The sequence below is a fragment of the Haliotis rufescens genome, unplaced genomic scaffold, assembly GCF_023055435.1.
Source record: "Haliotis rufescens isolate VD_foot unplaced genomic scaffold, xgHalRufe1.0.p SCAF_60, whole genome shotgun sequence".
Classification (NCBI taxonomy): Eukaryota; Metazoa; Mollusca; class Gastropoda; order Lepetellida; family Haliotidae; genus Haliotis; species Haliotis rufescens.
The window spans coordinates 261,639-279,672 of NW_025964335.1; the positions used below are offsets into that span (position 1 = coordinate 261,639).

At 40.0% G+C, this 18,034-nt stretch overlaps 1 protein-coding gene across 1 annotated transcript; it reads right to left on the bottom strand.

The window, feature by feature from the left end:
• Window positions 1-669: 669 nt before the first annotated feature.
• Window positions 670-17,631, bottom strand: LOC124140813. The gene is made up of 5 exons (XM_046508587.2): window positions 17,137-17,631; window positions 4,365-4,540; window positions 3,752-3,837; window positions 2,672-2,867; window positions 670-935 (listed from the first exon to the last, which is right to left on the bottom strand). The coding sequence occupies exons 1-5, from the start codon at window positions 17,429-17,431 to the stop codon at window positions 819-821; spliced, it is 870 nt and encodes a 289-aa protein (XP_046364543.2). The 5' UTR covers window positions 17,432-17,631; the 3' UTR covers window positions 670-818.
• Window positions 17,632-18,034: the final 403 nt, after the last annotated feature.

Sequence of the window (18,034 nt, forward strand, 5' to 3'; positions counted from 1 at the left end):
CGTTTGCTTCACACAAAATGGTGGCGCCCAGTCAAGACGATCTGATCGATAATCAAGATCTATATTGTGATAAAACGGGTTTTACATCGCGAAATGCATCAAATCACGCGAGCACCTTGATTAAAAACATGAAAAGATTTGGAAAATATCTGCTGACAACGAGTTGGCGGTGCACATGCTTTGCAAATCCTGCAATCGATCGAAATCTGCACGTAAGTTTACGAACCGGATTTCGATTTCCGGTGTGCGATTTTGATTGGACTAGCCAAAATGTAACTCTATAATACCAGCCAAGTTCGGCAAGGGTGGAAACTGGACTTTTATAGTCAGTTAACTCCCTTGCCTCGGGAAGATGTACAATGAGACGATATCAGTATTCGTCATTGCATTATTGACAACAAGTACAATATTACGCTGTAACACTTGCCTCAATGCTCTGTGACCCGTGAAGATCCGGGGTAGAATAGGTCTTCAGCAACCCATGCTTGCCGTAAATAGCGACTAAGCTTGTCGTAAGAGGCGACTAACGGGATCGGGTGGTCAGACTCGGTGACTTGGTTAAAGCATGTCATCGATCCCAATTGCGTGAATAGATGCTCATGATATCAATATCTGGATTGTCTGGTCCAGATTCGATTATTTACAGACCGCCGTCAAATAGCCGGAATATTGCTGAGTGTGGCGTAAAACAACAAACCAACTGAAGACCTATTCTACCCCGGATCTTCTCGGGTATTTACAGGCCACCATATTATACAATCAGTTTGAAAAGTGCAGTAATTAAGAACAAAGAAGAAAACAAAAATTAAATAAACGTTTCATGGATATTTGATTTCCACTGACTTCAGGAGACTGAATGTGATGTCAAGCCTCACGCTGTTATCGACAGAAATCCGTATTGGGGCTTCGTAGAAGTTATTGCCATCGATGAATATCTGAAATTAACACATGAGTATGAGTTATAAATATTGACTCATTATCCACTTAGATGTTCAACTGTGATACAAATGGACTTAAGTATATATAATACTCGTTTTAGTTAGATACGAGAAGATCTCTATGAACTGATCGACCGAAAGTTCAAAAGAAAGTGTATCTGACGAGAAGCGTGGTACTGCATTTATTTTTCACTCTCAGTGTGTATTTAAATGTAAATACATGACAATTTTTGTTCGTTAAACGTTAATCTGGTCCTGATTGACCTTTTTGTCGTTCGTTTGTTGTTTTACGCCGCACTCAGCAATATTCCAGCTATATGACGGCGGCCTGTAAATAATCGAGCCTGGACCAGACAATAAATATCATGAGCATCGATCCACGCAATTGGGATCGACCGACATCAACCACTGATATGGGCATTTATTAAATTCTATACGTACGCATTAGTTCCGGCTGTTGTGTGTATAATTTGCATGAATATAGTAACGATCGAAACATCATTATTTGGGATTAGCAAGGTGTTTGCATTACCTGTAAAAAACAGAAGCAGCAGATTTGGGAAAACACATGTCCATTAATATTACAAGGCATCTTTAAAACAGAAAGGCATATGTCTCGTAATACATAAATAGATGAGTTCATTCTGTTTAGGAAAACACGTGCTTAATGCAAGACAACTCTAAATCAGAAAAAAAACACTACATGCATATACCACTTGGACATTATCTGCAAAAAGTCATTTGAGGGAACATGCTAAACAAATTACTTTTACTGTGACCTTGACCTCCACGTTATCTTGGTCACACCCTGAGGAGTGAGTGAGTATAGTTTTACGCTGCTTTAAGCAATATTCCAGCAATATCTCGGCGGGGGACACCAGAAATGGGCTTCACACATTGCACCTATGTCGGGAATGGAAACCGGGTCTACGGCGTGACGAGCGAACGCTTTAACCACTAGGCTACCCGACCGCCCCACTAAGCAAGGAGTAACGGTTACCTCAGTCTCAACATAGACCATAAAATAGATCTGAGGAGGGCATGTAACAGTTTTCGTTGATCTACAGTTAATCCTTCCTCTTTTTCCAGTCTATAACCTGAAGAATGGGTAGCTTAATTTCTTTATGGTTATTCATTGTGATCAGAAACCAGACAAAGATGTAGTGATGTCGATAAAACGAGAGACTGTTTGGAGGACCCTAATAGTCATTTGTTTTATTTGTAGAATAGGTCTTCAGCAACCCATACTTGCCGTTCATCATGCAGGCCATACAATAATGCATTCACTACTTTCCTCACGGTCCTAATCTGTCTCTCCCAAACTCATCCCGTGTGAGAGGGAGATTGGGGATTACACATCCACTGAATTACTGTCTATAGCATGTGTTCCGGATTTCATGGTGATTCCATGCACGAATTGCTTCTTACACCCGTGAAGATCCGGGGTAGAATAGGTCTTCAGCAACCCGTGCTTGCCGTAAAAGGCGACTAACGGGATCGGGTGGTCAGGCTCGCTGACTTGGTTGATGCATGTCATCGTATCCCGTTTTCATGGATCGGTTCTCATGATGTCAATCACTTGATTGTCTGGTCCAGGCTCGATTATTTACAGACCGCCGTCATATAGCTGGAATATTGCTGAGTTCGGCGTTAAACAACAAACCAACTGACCAAAATTATTTCACTATCAATTAATTTAGTACATCCTCCTCTTCCAAGGACAATTTACCTACCAGGAAATTGGTTGTTGTTATTCTCACGAGGACATCAAACACCACGTTTGGAGAAAATATGAAGGTCGATGGCCCAAGTTCCGTCCCCCAGGTCCCGGAGGATTGTGTGTTGAAGATTGCATCAGGGTTCGACCAACGGATAGAGAGGAGGAACACAGTGTTTAGGTCGTCAGTTTCCCACAGGTGCACGTCAGTACTGTACTCAAAACGGAAAACACAAAGACCTTTGAGCTTTCTCCTTAAAAACATAATACAAACTTGAAACGTGTTCAGTAGCTTCCCCGTGACTATCCGGGGGAGAATAGGTCTTCAGCAACCCATGCTTGCCATATAAGGCGACTATGCTTGTCGTAAGAGGCGACTAACTGGATCGGGTTAGTCGCATTTTACAAGCATAATCGACTTTTACGGCAAGCATGGGTTGCTGAAGACCTATTCTACCCCGGAATCGTCACGGGTCTGGACGTTGATAAAGATGTAGGCTATCTGTATGCCTAGATGCCATTTGCTAAATTATCAACAAAACGTATATGCACGTCCGGTTAAATGACATAAGTAATGGTAAAACACATGCCCAATACAGTACGACCTTCAAACAGAAAGTCTTATGTCTCCAGCTATCTTACCAACAGAGACAAAAACATTTCCGGTTTAATGACCTTGATCTTCAGTCACGGCCATTAAGTCAGCAATATTCCAGCTATATGATGGCGGTCAGTAAATAATCCGAGTCTTGAACAGACAATCCAGTGATTGATATCATGAGCAAAGATCCACGCAATTGGGATCGATGACCTGCATCAACCAAGTCAGCAAGCCTGATCACCAGATTCCGTTAGTCGCCTTTTACGACAAGCATATTCGCCTTTTACGACTGGATGGGTTGCTGAAGACCTATTCTACCCCGGATCTTCACGGGTCTGGACGTTGATAAAGATGTAGGCTATCTGCATATTATTTGGCTGTGATTCTGTTGAAATGAGTTTCATTTCTTACTTGTATACTTGGTTTATAGTCAAGTAAAAGATTTATTCATAATACTGAACAATGTTTACTGGATGTTAATTTTTGAGAACTTACTTTCCAGCACCATCGCCTGCACCTCTCACTTTGATCTCCGCCCCAGGGGATAACGGTGCAGGAAGATCGGTGACCCAAGGAGACACCTGTCGTCAAGTAAAGGCAAACTATTTTGAAATATTCAAAATACTTATTACCCCATTCATATATCATAATGATTTTTTTCTGGCTGGTTGGTTGTTTTGTTGTTTAACGCCGCACTCAGCAATATTCCAGCTATATGACGGCGGTCTGTAAATAATCGAGTCTGGACCAGACAATCCAATGATTAATATCATGAGCATCGATCCTAGCAATTGGGATCGATGACATGCATCAACCAAGTCAGTGAGCCTAAACCACCCGATCCCGTTAGTCGCCTTTTACGACAAGCAGAGTCACTTTTACGGCAAGCATGGGTTGCTGAAGACCTATTCCACCCCGGAATGATTTTTTTCTGAATCATTGAATATAATACATCCTCATTTAACTCAAATTGCTCATGATAGTAATACAACATATAAAATTAAATTAATAAAGCCACATTGGCATGTTTATCACATGGCTCTGGCACATGTTGTTATTTTTATGACGACCACGATGAAAATGTAGAGTCGTTTCTTCACGAACATACCAGATTGATCCAACGTGTCTGAGCACACATTCCAATGTTGAGGACCTCAGTGCCAAGGGAACAGTGGAATGGAGAGGAGGGGATGTGTGTGAGCCCACTTCCACAGGCAACGTCCACAGACTGGTTCACGACTGTCAGCGACAGGGCATTTTCCACGCGGAAGTGGTTGCATTTAGCTGAACATGAATGAACAATAGAGCAATATAGAAGGCCAATGCCAGAGAATAACCAGTCTCGATTATCCGACGAAAGAGATTACATTAAAAGGCTTAAATAGACCAGTAGAAATTGACATGAAAATAATTAAACCCGGACTTTTAGTAAAACAACCAAGTTTCTACAAATTTAATTAAGTAAATGTGCAGTGAAGCCAGGGAAAAAACAAAAAAAATCAAATGTGGGGAAATGCATTTTGTTTTGTTTTTGTTTTTTGTTGGGGGGGGCAATGAAAATTTTGAGGAAGATAGTGTGAGTAAGTTGTCAAAACTAGTAGTATGTGCTGTCACCGCAACATCCAAGATGGAGGATGTTGTGTCAATAACAACAGTCATTCGTCACCACTCGCCCCTTTCCGTAACCTGAAAGAAGATTCGACTTGTCCCAGAATAACACGAGTTGGTCACGAATGCAACAACAGTTTGCTGGCGGCAGTTATGAAGTACATGGTGAGTACAAAGTTCTTTTGCAATTCCCTATTTATTTTTATATCTTATGGAACACGTATGACTAACTACAGTTGATGAAAATTTAACAACAAAATAAAAGGGTTTTTTTTTAATCACGAATCAGTCGCTTTTTTCAAGGGCTAATTCGCAGTGTGATCTGGCACATACCAGTATATTGCCTGTTTTGATACTATTCCCACAATATGTGGTAGGCAATGTGGCAATCCAATAACCGCAGACATTGACACCTTTGTGTTGCATGCAGTGCGGTGGGGTGCTACTTTCTTGATGTCAATCACTGGATTGTCTGGTCCAGACTCGATTATTTTACAGACCGCCGTAATATAGCTGGAATATTGTTGAGTGCGGCGTTAAACAACAAACAAACAAAACTCTGCGTCTCGTCAAACTAATTGCACTAATATTGTTTACCTACCTAAATCTGTGATATATTATCAAGTCATCGAATACTTACTTGCTATTGTTTGCGTATAAATGATAAGAAGACAAAAACAACTCACCAGTTTATCAACATCTGCTGTCGATCGCATCGCATAGAATATATTGAAGCGCACGTAAAATCTTGTTATCGTCATGGACCAAGAAACTAGAGTGAGTATGGTTTTACGCCGCTTTTAGCAATATTCCAGCAATTTCATGGCGGGGGACACCAGAAATGGGCTTCACACATTGTATCCATGTCGGGAATCGAACCCGGGTCTTCGGCGTGACGAGCGAACGCTTTAACCACTAGACTACCCGACCGCCCCTTGGACCGAGAAACAAGAATTGACGATGTATATTAATCTCCTGTGTGGAAATGTTTCGGATGTTTTAAGAATGGAGATGTGGACCAGAAGTATAATATTTACCGACAGTGCACAGAGCAATATTTCATTATTTGTCATCGACAGCTAAACTGGTTCTACTGACGCAAGCTTAGCGCTTTTAGCCTACATGCGGCTGAGTGAAAAGTGGTAGAAATTTTAGGCGCAAATGCGTAACATCCAGAGGTTGTCAAATACGATTGCAAATAAACATGCGTTCACGAAGGATATGGTTTGGCCGCGAACACATTGAATGATTGATTAATAACGCTTGGTTAGGGCCCTTGCAAAAATGAAGACTTGCCTTTAATCGGTGGAAATCATATTAACAGTAATTCAAGGGAGGTTACTCTGCTTCCGCCTCACGTTGTCAATAGTTGATACTCATTTCGTAGACGGAATAAGGAGTTCGATTCCAGTGAAAGTTGTATGTGCAGTAAATCTGCTTTTGACTGGAGAAGAAAGGGAAGCAGATTTTGTTGTCTGATTAATTTTTACTAATTTGCAACTTTGTCCAAATTTTTTAATTAAAACTAGTAATAATAATTTTTCGTTTTAAAAATGAATTCTTTTTCTGCAATTTAGATGTAAAGTATTCAAATTGTCAACTTAATTGAAAAACGCAATTGTGACGTGTATAATATTTGAAAGTTTGACCTTGATTTGACCTTGTACTGCGACCATACTGAAAACTAAAACTTCATACGGCCGTCACTTGTCCGTTGTTTCAAAATGCAATTAAATTTGATTTATGTGAAGGAAGTAGTTGGGCTCAACACAGATGTTTCTTTTTTGCGATATTTTGACTTTTGATATTTATTTAACTTTGCACGTTGGTCCACGCTTCGAGTAATTCTCTCAAAATACATTTCCACGTTGTGCAAACATTATTTGCACCACACGACGGGACAGTATTCCCAAAGGTATGCATGCTAGAAAGTAAACGTGTAATCCGAGCTCCGTATCTCCAGCGTTTCAAATGTACGTATCATTTGGCCGCCAAATTTGCACACACTACGCAGGTCATGGAATTTCAGAAAAAGTGTCTCTCTTATGCTCCATTGCATACATGTGTAGTGTTGGAATAACGATGGATGTTTTTCATTGTCTGAAATGTCCACTGTTTCATTTGTTTGTTGTTTAACGCTGCACTCAATATCATGAGCATCGATCCACGCAATTTGGATCGATAACATGCATCAACCAAGTCAGCGAGCCTGACCACCCGATCCCGTTAGTCGCCTCTTACGACAAGCATAGTCGCCTTTTACGTCAAGCATGGGTTGCTGAAGACCTATTCTACCCCGGCATCTTCACGGGTCTTGCCAAGGAAACAAACGGAAAAATCCAAAACTGTCAAAAGGCACCAATTCACCACAAGACCTAACAATGTGCCAAGTTAGGTGAAGAAATATTATAACTTGTTGCTATGGAAATATTGAAACTTGTTGCTATGGAAACTCGAAAAACATTTTTTTGAAGAAAAAAACAAAACACACCAGTGGAGCACAAGTTGACCACTGGGCCTATCTATATGCCAAGTTTGGTGAAGACATAATGTACGGTTTTCGAGCTCTGCTCCGGTAATGAACACTCCCGCCATCTTCAGTCCAAGTCAAAGTCGTTTATACTGGAGGGGCGGTCGGGTAGCCAAGTGGTTAAAGCGTTCGCTCGTCACGCCGAAGACCCAGGTTCGATTCCCGACATGGGTACAATGTGTGAAACCCATTTCTGGTGTCCCCCGTCGTGAATTTGCTGGAATATTGCTAAAAGCGGCGTAAAACCATACTCACTCACTCACTCACTCACGTTGTTATTTGATCTACTTCCGGCTATGAAATTACTCAGAGATGAAGAATATTAAATTTCCTATCTGATGGTGTACATTTACCTGCAAATATTAAACCGGTTTTGAAAAAAAGACATTTCTCAGTGTTGTCCGAGAAATTATTCTGCGTTGAAAAACAACAAATTTCGCTGCTATTTATCGTACACAGATAAAAGAGAGCGGAAACTGTGAGCGAACAAAATACTCCCTAATATCTGAATGACATAAATGTACATCAAATGAATTTATATATATATGCTCATGTATACAAAAAATAGCTTGCCGTAAATGACGACAGTGAGGTTACACACGTAAAGGAAAAGGGGGCGCAACTCCTCTATGCTTAGAATAAGCGGTGGATAAGGACAATATATTTTTGTGGTGTTTTGTTCACGAGGAACCGTACTATTCCAACACAGATATCGATATTGAAACTGTATACGTTTAGGCATAAACAAACCCATAAGAAACGATGAAATCGTACGTCATAAAAAAAAGTAGTAACAGCGAAATGGATGGCCCATACTAACCTATAAATTAGTCCTTAGATTCCAACATTCTCCTGATAGTGTAAGTGAATTTGATTATTCCATTATTAATGAAGCATTAGCCTTATCATCAAATATAGTGACTTACTAAAAATGACACCTTTCTATTTGACAGTGGTATTTTGATAAATATATATCTCCCCTAATTTTCGTTCATGGTATGGAAAATCTCGATGTGTAAAACGGAATTTGACGCATAAATAGCTGATTTTACCATGTAAATAATGTCTTGAATAGATAAACAATTAATCATAAAATAGATCGTTTGCCATGTATGCTAACTGGACAAGACACGCACCTGTTTAGCATCAATTTTACGTAATCAAATACCTAAAAGAATACTTCAAAGCAAACAAACGTATATTCAATTTTGAACATATATTTGTTTATTATTTTGTGATTATTTCTCTTAGTCTCGTTTCAAAATAATACAATAAAAGATGCGAAGAAAGATTCTTTGGTATAGAATTAACAGGATATCGAAAAAGGTTTGTCCAGCGGGGTACAGGACACGGTTTATATTTTTTAGACTTTTTACAGTTCTTGGAGAAATAAAGAAAACAGTTTATTATCCCGTGATCACAATATTTAAAAAATGGTGAACCCATTGAATATATAATACAAAACGAGAAGAATAATTCGAAAATCGTTTGTGGCTAACGCGCACCTGGCGAATCGTTAGGCATCACCGTTCTGTATATCAAACGACATAAAATAACAATTCCAGACCAAGACAATTCTTTTAAAAATTGTGTGTATATATTTTAACAAAAAAATATTGTCCACTTTATAACAGTTATATATTCAGTTTTAGTTTTAAAATAAAATGAAACGGCCATTCATTAACCTGTTTATATGAAATTACAATACTGATTATTACATTCTAAAGTGACATTTACATTTACATCTTCTTACACATCTTCTAACACTTGTCTGAAGGAAAGAAATATCGCATACGACACTATAAACTTTTTAATTTCTTGTTCAAATGTACAGAGAAACAGGGTATTATCAAAGGTTCATAGAATTTGTGGCCTTTATGTACGTATGATATCATACAAAACATTGATAAATAATTATTGTGAAATTACTTGTGACAAAATGTATGAAAGATATGCAAAATCAACATCATAATTGAAACTGTAAACAACAGGATACAATGATCGTGTGCACTGTCATTCAAGGACCTTCACCTCAAAGAAATTACCAAATGTATACAACAATGTTGACGTATGACATCACTTCCGGTGACCGACTTTTACAAAATAGCGTGTTCAGTGACAACATCACGCGGGACTTTACGAGGGGACTTTCGTTGTAATGAGACACATTGTGACAATCTGTGTACAGTTATTTCTTGTTATATTTTTAATTGAAACCGAGAGCAATAGTAAAAAATGCCGATAAATACCGTCGTCGTTGTACGTGATTTTGCATCTGTCATGGCGCCACGCAGGACGGAAACGTAAACAATTTCTGTCCAATTTACCAAATCATTGCGATGTATTTTTTTTTAATTCCCGAATTCTTCCTACGATTCTCTTACCATGCATATTCTGAAAATGTTGAGGCAATGCATGCAACGAATAGACAAATGGATAGCTCAAAATAGTTGAAAATGCTACAGTGTAAAATCTGAATTATGCTTTGTTTACATTTCATAACAAGTGCAGTTTTCCGAGCACAGCGTTCGTTTTCACACCAAATTTCTCACACACCTGTGGGTGAGGAAGCCATTTGAGATAACTGATATCAAACATATGTGTGAGATCGAATTCCAGGCCCGTGATTGGCTACTCCATGGTGATGACCTGAGGTCAGATCATGACGGACTACTTTCCTGATGTAAGAAATTGATAAGTTGCTCGTGCTTCAGTCGAGTGTTCACTGCGTCTGTGTTGAACGTTATGGATTTTTTTAGTGTAAAGCCCCTTATTGATTCCACATCGACATATATGCCACTCCTCTTCAACCCTCACTTCCAAGTCGTAAAAAAATTAAAATACACTACGCACACTTAACCTAACACACTTCGCAGTTTTGAATTCGGTGGGAAATTCCCTCTTCTGTGATATCATTTCCACTGTCATTTTAGGCAAAGCAAAATAACCATTCACGGCGTTATTTACTCCGTGTTTAGAAATAGAAATATAGGATATTTACTCATATCTGTTTTTTCATCTAATCACTAATGATAGATTTGAAACGTCGCCTAGAATCGGTTAGAATGTTTTGGAAAATTCGCACACACAAACGCCGAAGTGTACGGGCCACCATATTGGATAGTGTTTACAAAATCACGTTTCAGGTGCCGATTATGAGACGCCTATTAGATCACGTATATTTCCAACTAAGCTGCGATACATGCATCCTTGAATTCCTCATACATTTTAGAATCAAATGGCAAGTGGTCTTTGTCACAATGCAACTTATCTAGACGATTGGTTTGTTGTTTAACGCCGCACTCAAAAATATTTCAGCTATATGACGGCGGTCTGAAAATAGTCGAGCCTGGACCAGACAATCCAGTGATTGATATCATGAGCATCGATCCAAACAATTGGGATACGATGACATGCATCAACCAAGTCAGCGAGCCTGACCACCCGATCCAGCCTTTTACGACAAGCATAGTCACCTTTCACGGCAAGCATGGGTTGCTGAAGACCTATTTTACCCCGGATCTTTAAGCAGCACACCATTCCTTAACATGCTGATGAAATAACATACATTGGAACAAACTACACTTGCATACAATAGGCCAAGTTTGTTGGTTTGTTTGTTGTTCAACGCTGCACTCAGCAGTATTCTAGCTATAAATAATAAATAATTAATCGAGTCTGGACCAGACAATCCAGAGATTGACATCATGAGCATCAATCCAAACAATTGGGATACGATGACATGCATAAACCAAGTCAGCAAGCCTGGCCACCCGATCCCGTCACTCACGACAAGCATAGCCGCCTTTTACGGCAAGCATGGGTTGCTGGAGACCTATTACCCCGGATCTTTACGGGATGGGCGCAAATTGCCTGCTTGTACTCAACACAGTTCATGTTGAAGAGTATAACCAGAGTGGCATTGATCACGTGGACAAGAGAATACATGTGATCAATATGGCCTCACCTAAACCAAATTGATACAAGTAAAATACTTCAAACAAATCTGACTTTCCTCCTCCTTTTGATCGATGTAAAGCCACTGTCAAACACACTGTACAAAACAGCTTATCCGTTATTTAGTAGACATGTCGTCAGAATCCACGAATGGCTTTGTGTTTGAGAGAACTCGGTTGGTAGTATCCATGCAACCAGATAAGAGACGCGAAGTCCTGTTTACCATAACAAACACCACTTGCTTGAAGAGCAATACATAATTAACGGATAAATTCAGTTCCTGAACATTTACGAAAGAGCATTGTGGCACTGTAGCTAACCTGGTACAGGAAAAGTAGGAACATTCCCTTGTGAAAAGTTTCTGTCTCTTGATGTGATAGGCCCGTGAAGAATCCGGGGTAGAATAGGTCTTCAGCAACCCATGCTTGCCTCCCCCGTGAAGAATCCAGGGTAGAATAGGTCTTCAGCAACCCATGCTTGTCTCCCCCGTGAAGAATCCGGGGTTGAATAGGTCTTCCGCAACCCATGCTTGTCTCCCCCGTGAAGAATCCGGGGTAGAATAGGTCTTCAGCAACCCATGCTTGCCTGAAAAGGCGACTATGCTTGTCGTGAGCGACGGGATCGGGTGGTCAGTCTTGCTGACTTGGCTCCTTGTGAAACGTTTCTCTGCCCCTTGATGTGATAGGCCCGTGAAGAATCCGGGGTAGAATAGGTCTTCAGCAACCCATGCTTGCCAGAAAAGGCGGCTATGCTTGTCGTGAGCGACGGGATCGGGTGGTCAGTCTTGCTGACTTGGTTCCCTTGTGAAACGTTTCTCTGTCCCTTGATGTGATAGGCCCGTGAAGAATCCGTCTTCAGCGTAGAATAGGTCTTCAGCAACCCATGCTTGCTGCAAAAGGCGACTATGCTTGTTGTACCGGGTGGTCGGGCTGGCTGACTTGGTTGATGCATGTCATCGTATCCCAATTGCGTGGATCGATGCTCATGATGTCAATCACTGGATTGTCAGGTTCAGACTCGATTATTCACAGACCGCCGTCATATAGCTCGAATAATGCTGAGTAAGGCGTTAAACAACAAATAAACTCATTCAGTAATGCAATGTTAGCTGTGGAGATGAATATCTTTAAAATACTCTTAATGTACGTTTTGTTTACCTTTATATATCATATAGGCGATTCCAAATATTAGGTAGATTGTCCTTGTGTTTAAGAAACAGTACAGATTTGAATATGTCTAATTACCAGACGCAATTCAAATGTTTCAAACAACATTTCGATTCATGTCCATGCCTCGCCATTGTAAGACTATTTGCCATGGGCATTTTGTGAGCCCTAACAACTGCACTGAATAGTCGTGCAACAGCACAGTATAATTAACCAACTCAGCAGAATAATAATTGGTCAGCTGACGTACTTATATAAGCAGCCTAATTGCTGACATAGCAAATGTCAAGTACTTATATAAACAGCATAACTGCTGACATAGCGACTCTCAAGTTAATCAGAACTGACTAGTTCAGCAGAATAATGATCGGTCAGCTGCCTTTAAAAGCAGGCAGGTTGTGTTAACAAACAATCGGAGAAGCGCAGTCATTATAGCAGAGAGGAAAACCAGGGACAAGGAGAGACGAGCACTGACCAGCCAGCCCAGCCCTCAGCTGCCAAAGTGTCAACGTGACTTCGTCGTCTTCCTATGTTCGACTTTGTAACTACTGATAGACTGGTTCTGTAGTTCTACTGTGTTTATAAACAAACCATTCTCCGCCACCACCACGGCTTGTCGTTCTAAGTGCACGGAGGTGTTGCAAGGGATCCGTTTTGGTGCCGAGACCAGGATCAAGATTCCCCTCCCAGAGACCTGTGAAGATCCGGGGTAGAATAGGTCTTCAACAACCCATGATTGCCGTAAAAGGCGACTATGCTTGTCGTAAAAGGCGACTAACGGGATCGGGTGGTCAGGCTCGCTGACTTGGTTGATGCATGTCATCGATCCCAACTGCGTGGATCGATGTTCATGATGTCAATCACTGGATTATCTGGTCCAGACTCGATTATTTACAGACCGGCGTCATATAGCTGGAATATTGCTGAGTGCGGCGTAAAACAACAAACCAACCAACCCTCCCAGAGAAGAACAGGACACGCCTAAGGTAGAAATTGGAGCCAGACCAGCTCAGGACTAGTGACGATGACATGTCTACTGACGGACAGACAGACGCTCAGGAGGAACAGTCAACCCCATATGACATTGAAGGGGACAGACAAACATGTCTACCAATGTTACTTTTCTTATTTGGGTTAGCCAGAGGTGATATGCTGTTTGAAAATGTTGTTTTTCGAAAGCTTAATGAAATCACAATAACCAGGTCTAAGTGGTTGGTCTCGTTTGTCACAGACTTTGCACCTCTCAGGCAGTTTATATCCAGATGCGAAAATGACATAGAACAAGTCAAGTTGACTGTTCGACAATTGCTGACTCGGACAGGTCAACAGGCATGATCAGTATGTTTAGCCGAGTTTAGCCGATTGCATACCAGTAAGTGAGTATGGTTTTACGCCGCTTTTAAGCAATATTCCAGCAGTATCACGGCGGGGGACACCAGAAATGGGCTTCACACATTGTACCCATGTCGGAAATCGAACCCGGGTCTTCGGCGTGACGAGCCAACTCTTTATCCACTAGGCTACCCGACCGCCGCAGTAATCAAGGAAATGTGACAAATGTTACAAACCTTGATTTAATTCATGGAACACCTCAAGTTACAACTGAATATGCTGGCACTGTGACATTTATCCCCGAGTACCATGACCCCTAGCCATTTACTGGCCCTTCTGAATGATGCAAAAACCCAATTTCCTGCAAAGTTTAAGTTAGCTGGCATGCCAGAGGAAGATTTAGGGAACTTCTATAAAACATTGACGTGTACCACGGTATTAGATGATGATAAAAGTGTGATAATTACATCGATCCCCTTGTTAGATGTCAATGGGAGATTTGAAATTTATCAAGCTTTTAACTTACCCATGCCATGATGACAAACGCACTGCCCGACAAGTCTGAAGAAATGAGCCGTATGGTCGCTAAGTATCGCGTGGAAAACCACGTGTTAACTGTAAATGCAGAACGTACTAAGTATGCATTATTAAAGAATTCGGAGGTCGAAACATGCACCCAGCCTTAAACAGGCTACTGTCATATCCAAAGTCCTATATACCCCACCAACTTAAGTCAACTTTGCATAGTGGCTCTGTTTATGAAAAAGGAAGACAGAGTCAAGCAGACATGTCAAACAGAAGAAACGCCTCATGCTATTGCCGATGGCAGAGTATTTAACAGATAGCCTGTTACGACGTAAATTGTAATAAAAAGGTAAATTGTAAAACTTGCAGCAAATTGTAATAATTTTGACGTAAATTGTAATAACAACGTAAATTGTAATAATATTTGACGTAAATTGTCATACGCAAGTTGTAATAAAAATTGACGTAAATTGTAATAATCTCTACTTGCGGTAAAATGTAATAAATTCTTACGTAAATTGTAATAACCTTACTACCGTAGTGTCCAAGAAGCCAATTGACTAGAAATGATCTTTGTCAGTTGAGCTTGTGTTTCACATGTACAATTCTAGAAATACTGTGTATGATGACAAACGTACAAAACTGTTAAGTTAGGGATGCTTGGTATAGGCTTTATCGTACAATCGTCATTAAAGGGTGGTGTCAACATAGTGAAAGACATTTATTGGAAGTGATGTGATGCTTCTGGCATGCTATCATCTACGTAGAAGATACTACCATCTGCTTAGAAAATACTATCAAGATACCGGATATTTTTTGTGTATGCTTTGAATTATGATTTCGTGCCGTTATCATGAGGGATTCTGTTTTTGTTGTTGGGGCAAGGGGGAGTGAGTGAGTGAGTGAGTATGGTTTTACGCCGCTTTTAGCAATATTCCAGCAATATCACGGCGGGGGACACCAGAAATGGGCTTCACACATTGTACCCATGTCGGGAATCAAACCTGGGTCTTCGGCGTGACGAGCGAACGCTTTAACCACTAGGCTACCCGACCGCCCCGTTGGGGCAAGGAGTTATTATCCCAGCAATAGTTGTCAGTAAGTTGTTGTTAGTTCTTCATGACATATGAAAGGAATCCAGACAGTTAAATTTATTCATTTATTTCATTAAATATACTTCTTGTTATGAAAGGAAATATTTTATGTTATATTAATTATCCATATGTTAATCATACATTGCTACAAATATTGCATAAGTTAACATGGTTTGCATTAATATATTATTATTTCTTTATCTGTGAGAAGTTCACAGAGATCGAGAATACGCAATATCTAATAGTATATGCAATGTAGGTAAAGAATATCCACGCCCCTCTTTTGATATTAATAAAAACGTTGTATATAATGTTATGTATTAAGTATTCTCCTTTCCCATGCATGGGAAATCTATGCTGCATTTGCTGACGACTGGGTTTTTTCATTTGACATTGCACAGGAGATCTGTCACTCATTTGATGTATTTGAATTCTTCGTCAAAATATAACAGACTTTTTCTCAAATAAATAAGAAAACTAAGTTCATTCTGGTAATTAATCCTCTTCTGGACAACCATAGAAATGAAATTCCAATGCGTTTATATATACATATAATTATACAACAATGCACGATAACGACCTCAATCCTCCCCCACACCCATACTTTAATGACGATTGTACGATAAACCCTGTACCAACCCTGACAAGGATAGGTTCTAGTCATTTAATGCCTTTGACACTAAACTTATAAGGTTATTACAATTTACGTAAAAAGTTATTACATTTTACAGCAAGTTGAGATTATTCAAATTTTATTTTTATTTTTATTACAATTTGCGTATTACAATTTACGTCTCATTTTATTACAATTTACGTTGTTATAACAATTTACGTCAAAATTATTACAATTTGCTGCAAGTATTACAATTTACCTTTTTATTACAATTCACGTCGTAACATAGCCGCTGGGTAGTTACTACTGATAAGAGATTAGACTTTGCAGTCGTGTGGGCCACCCGTGCCCCCTCCCCACCTTTAGGGACAATCAGGCTAAACGCGTCATGTTCTGCCTCAAACAGTCATTTATCTTTACCTCCATATTACCATAATGAAACTAAATACGAGTTCGAGAACAGTTTCCTTCAATTAGCTCGTAGCCCAAATGTTTCAAACATGTCACTATGGAAACTATTCCTCCAGGCTGGGCGAGAACTGGGTGTAATGAAACTACCCCCAATATTCAAACAAATAGAACGCATTCCCATGGGGCATCTGATCGAACAGTTATCTGATCTATTATGACACATTTAATTGGAAGTACTTAGTTGGATTAATTGTTCTTATTATAGTAGCGATACCGTCTTCATTCATTGTCTCTTTACGCGATATGCATCGTGAGTCATGTGCAGTGTAGACCCGTGAAGATCCGGGGTAGAATAGGGCTTCAGCAACCCATGCTTGCCGTAAAAGGCGACTATGCTTGTCGTAAAAGGCTCAAGTTGTTTTACAGTCCATTGTTGACATGGGTCTTTTTAATCTAAATGTCTCAATTGTTAATGTATAAATTGTTCGTGACATTTTATGGCTGCAACAGTGCCGATGTGATTTTACATTTTAACTCACTCACTCACTCACTCACTCACTCACTCACTCGCATATAACTGAATAATTGCTCACGTGATATACAAATAAATTCACATACGCTCTCCTTATATAAATTAAGATCACCTGCATAATACTGCCAGCCCGGCTCTTCAGTGCCTCCTGTGTTGATGAAGGACTTGTACAGGCGACATCGTTTGGACGTTGGGTTGTACAGCAGCATGTTACAGAGGGGGTGTCGGTAACAACGTTCTGTACATGATAATCTTCCTTCCACGACGTGTTCAGACATAAAGGCCTCATTAAACAACAGATTGTCCAAACTTGAGTGACGTCGAACATGAAACCCGCCACAAGACTGAAGGGCAGATATCAGTTTATGGAATACAAGCGTCAGGAGAAAGATGTCCCGTTTGAACATAGTGATTCCTCAACACTTCAACACTGGGATCTACATGTACGTAACTGCGAGGTTGACTCGTCTGTTCAAAAGACGTGTTGTCAGTTCTGACTCTGTCCCAGATCAATAAACATTATACATTTAACAGGACTCCTATCCGGGAGCACGGTGTTCGAATCAACATTCAACTCTTATTGATTCATAAGTTAAACATGCGTCTTTGTGAGACGTCCGTGCACGTAGGACGCCAAGCCGTGGTGGCGGAGAACTGTTTATTTATCAACACAGTAGAACTACAGAAACGGGCGATACATGATTCCACATACTTCCGTTATACATCAAGTGTAACAAATCATAATTACATTATTGATCGTCTAGAAGAATCAATCGATTCAACAGTAAACCCATCCTCACAAACAATAAAACTACAGTCATGATACTACAGGTGAGTACTAATACTATTGTCAATTTTTCAGGGATGTATATAGAATTATCATGCTTATGCAATACTATCTTCGTAGTGTTGATGAATATTCAGATGCACCATATTAACTAACTGTGTCCATGTGCATCATACGGAAGGCTTTTAGGGCCATTTGTTTTTTTAATTTTTTTCGATACTAT

Excerpts from the sequence above, each read along its gene's own strand:
- LOC124140813 (XM_046508587.2), bottom strand. The coding sequence starts at position 17,431 with ATGTTCAAACGGGACATCTTTCTCCTGACGCTTGTATTCCATAAACTG. Across the intron at positions 4,541-17,136 it reads GGGCTGGCAGTATTATGCAG|CTAAATGCAACCACTTCCGC; the intron begins GTGATCTTAATT and ends ATTCATGTTCAG. Across the intron at positions 2,868-3,751 it reads GCAGGCGATGGTGCTGGAAA|TACTGACGTGCACCTGTGGG; the intron begins GTAAGTTCTCAA and ends TTTTGAGTACAG.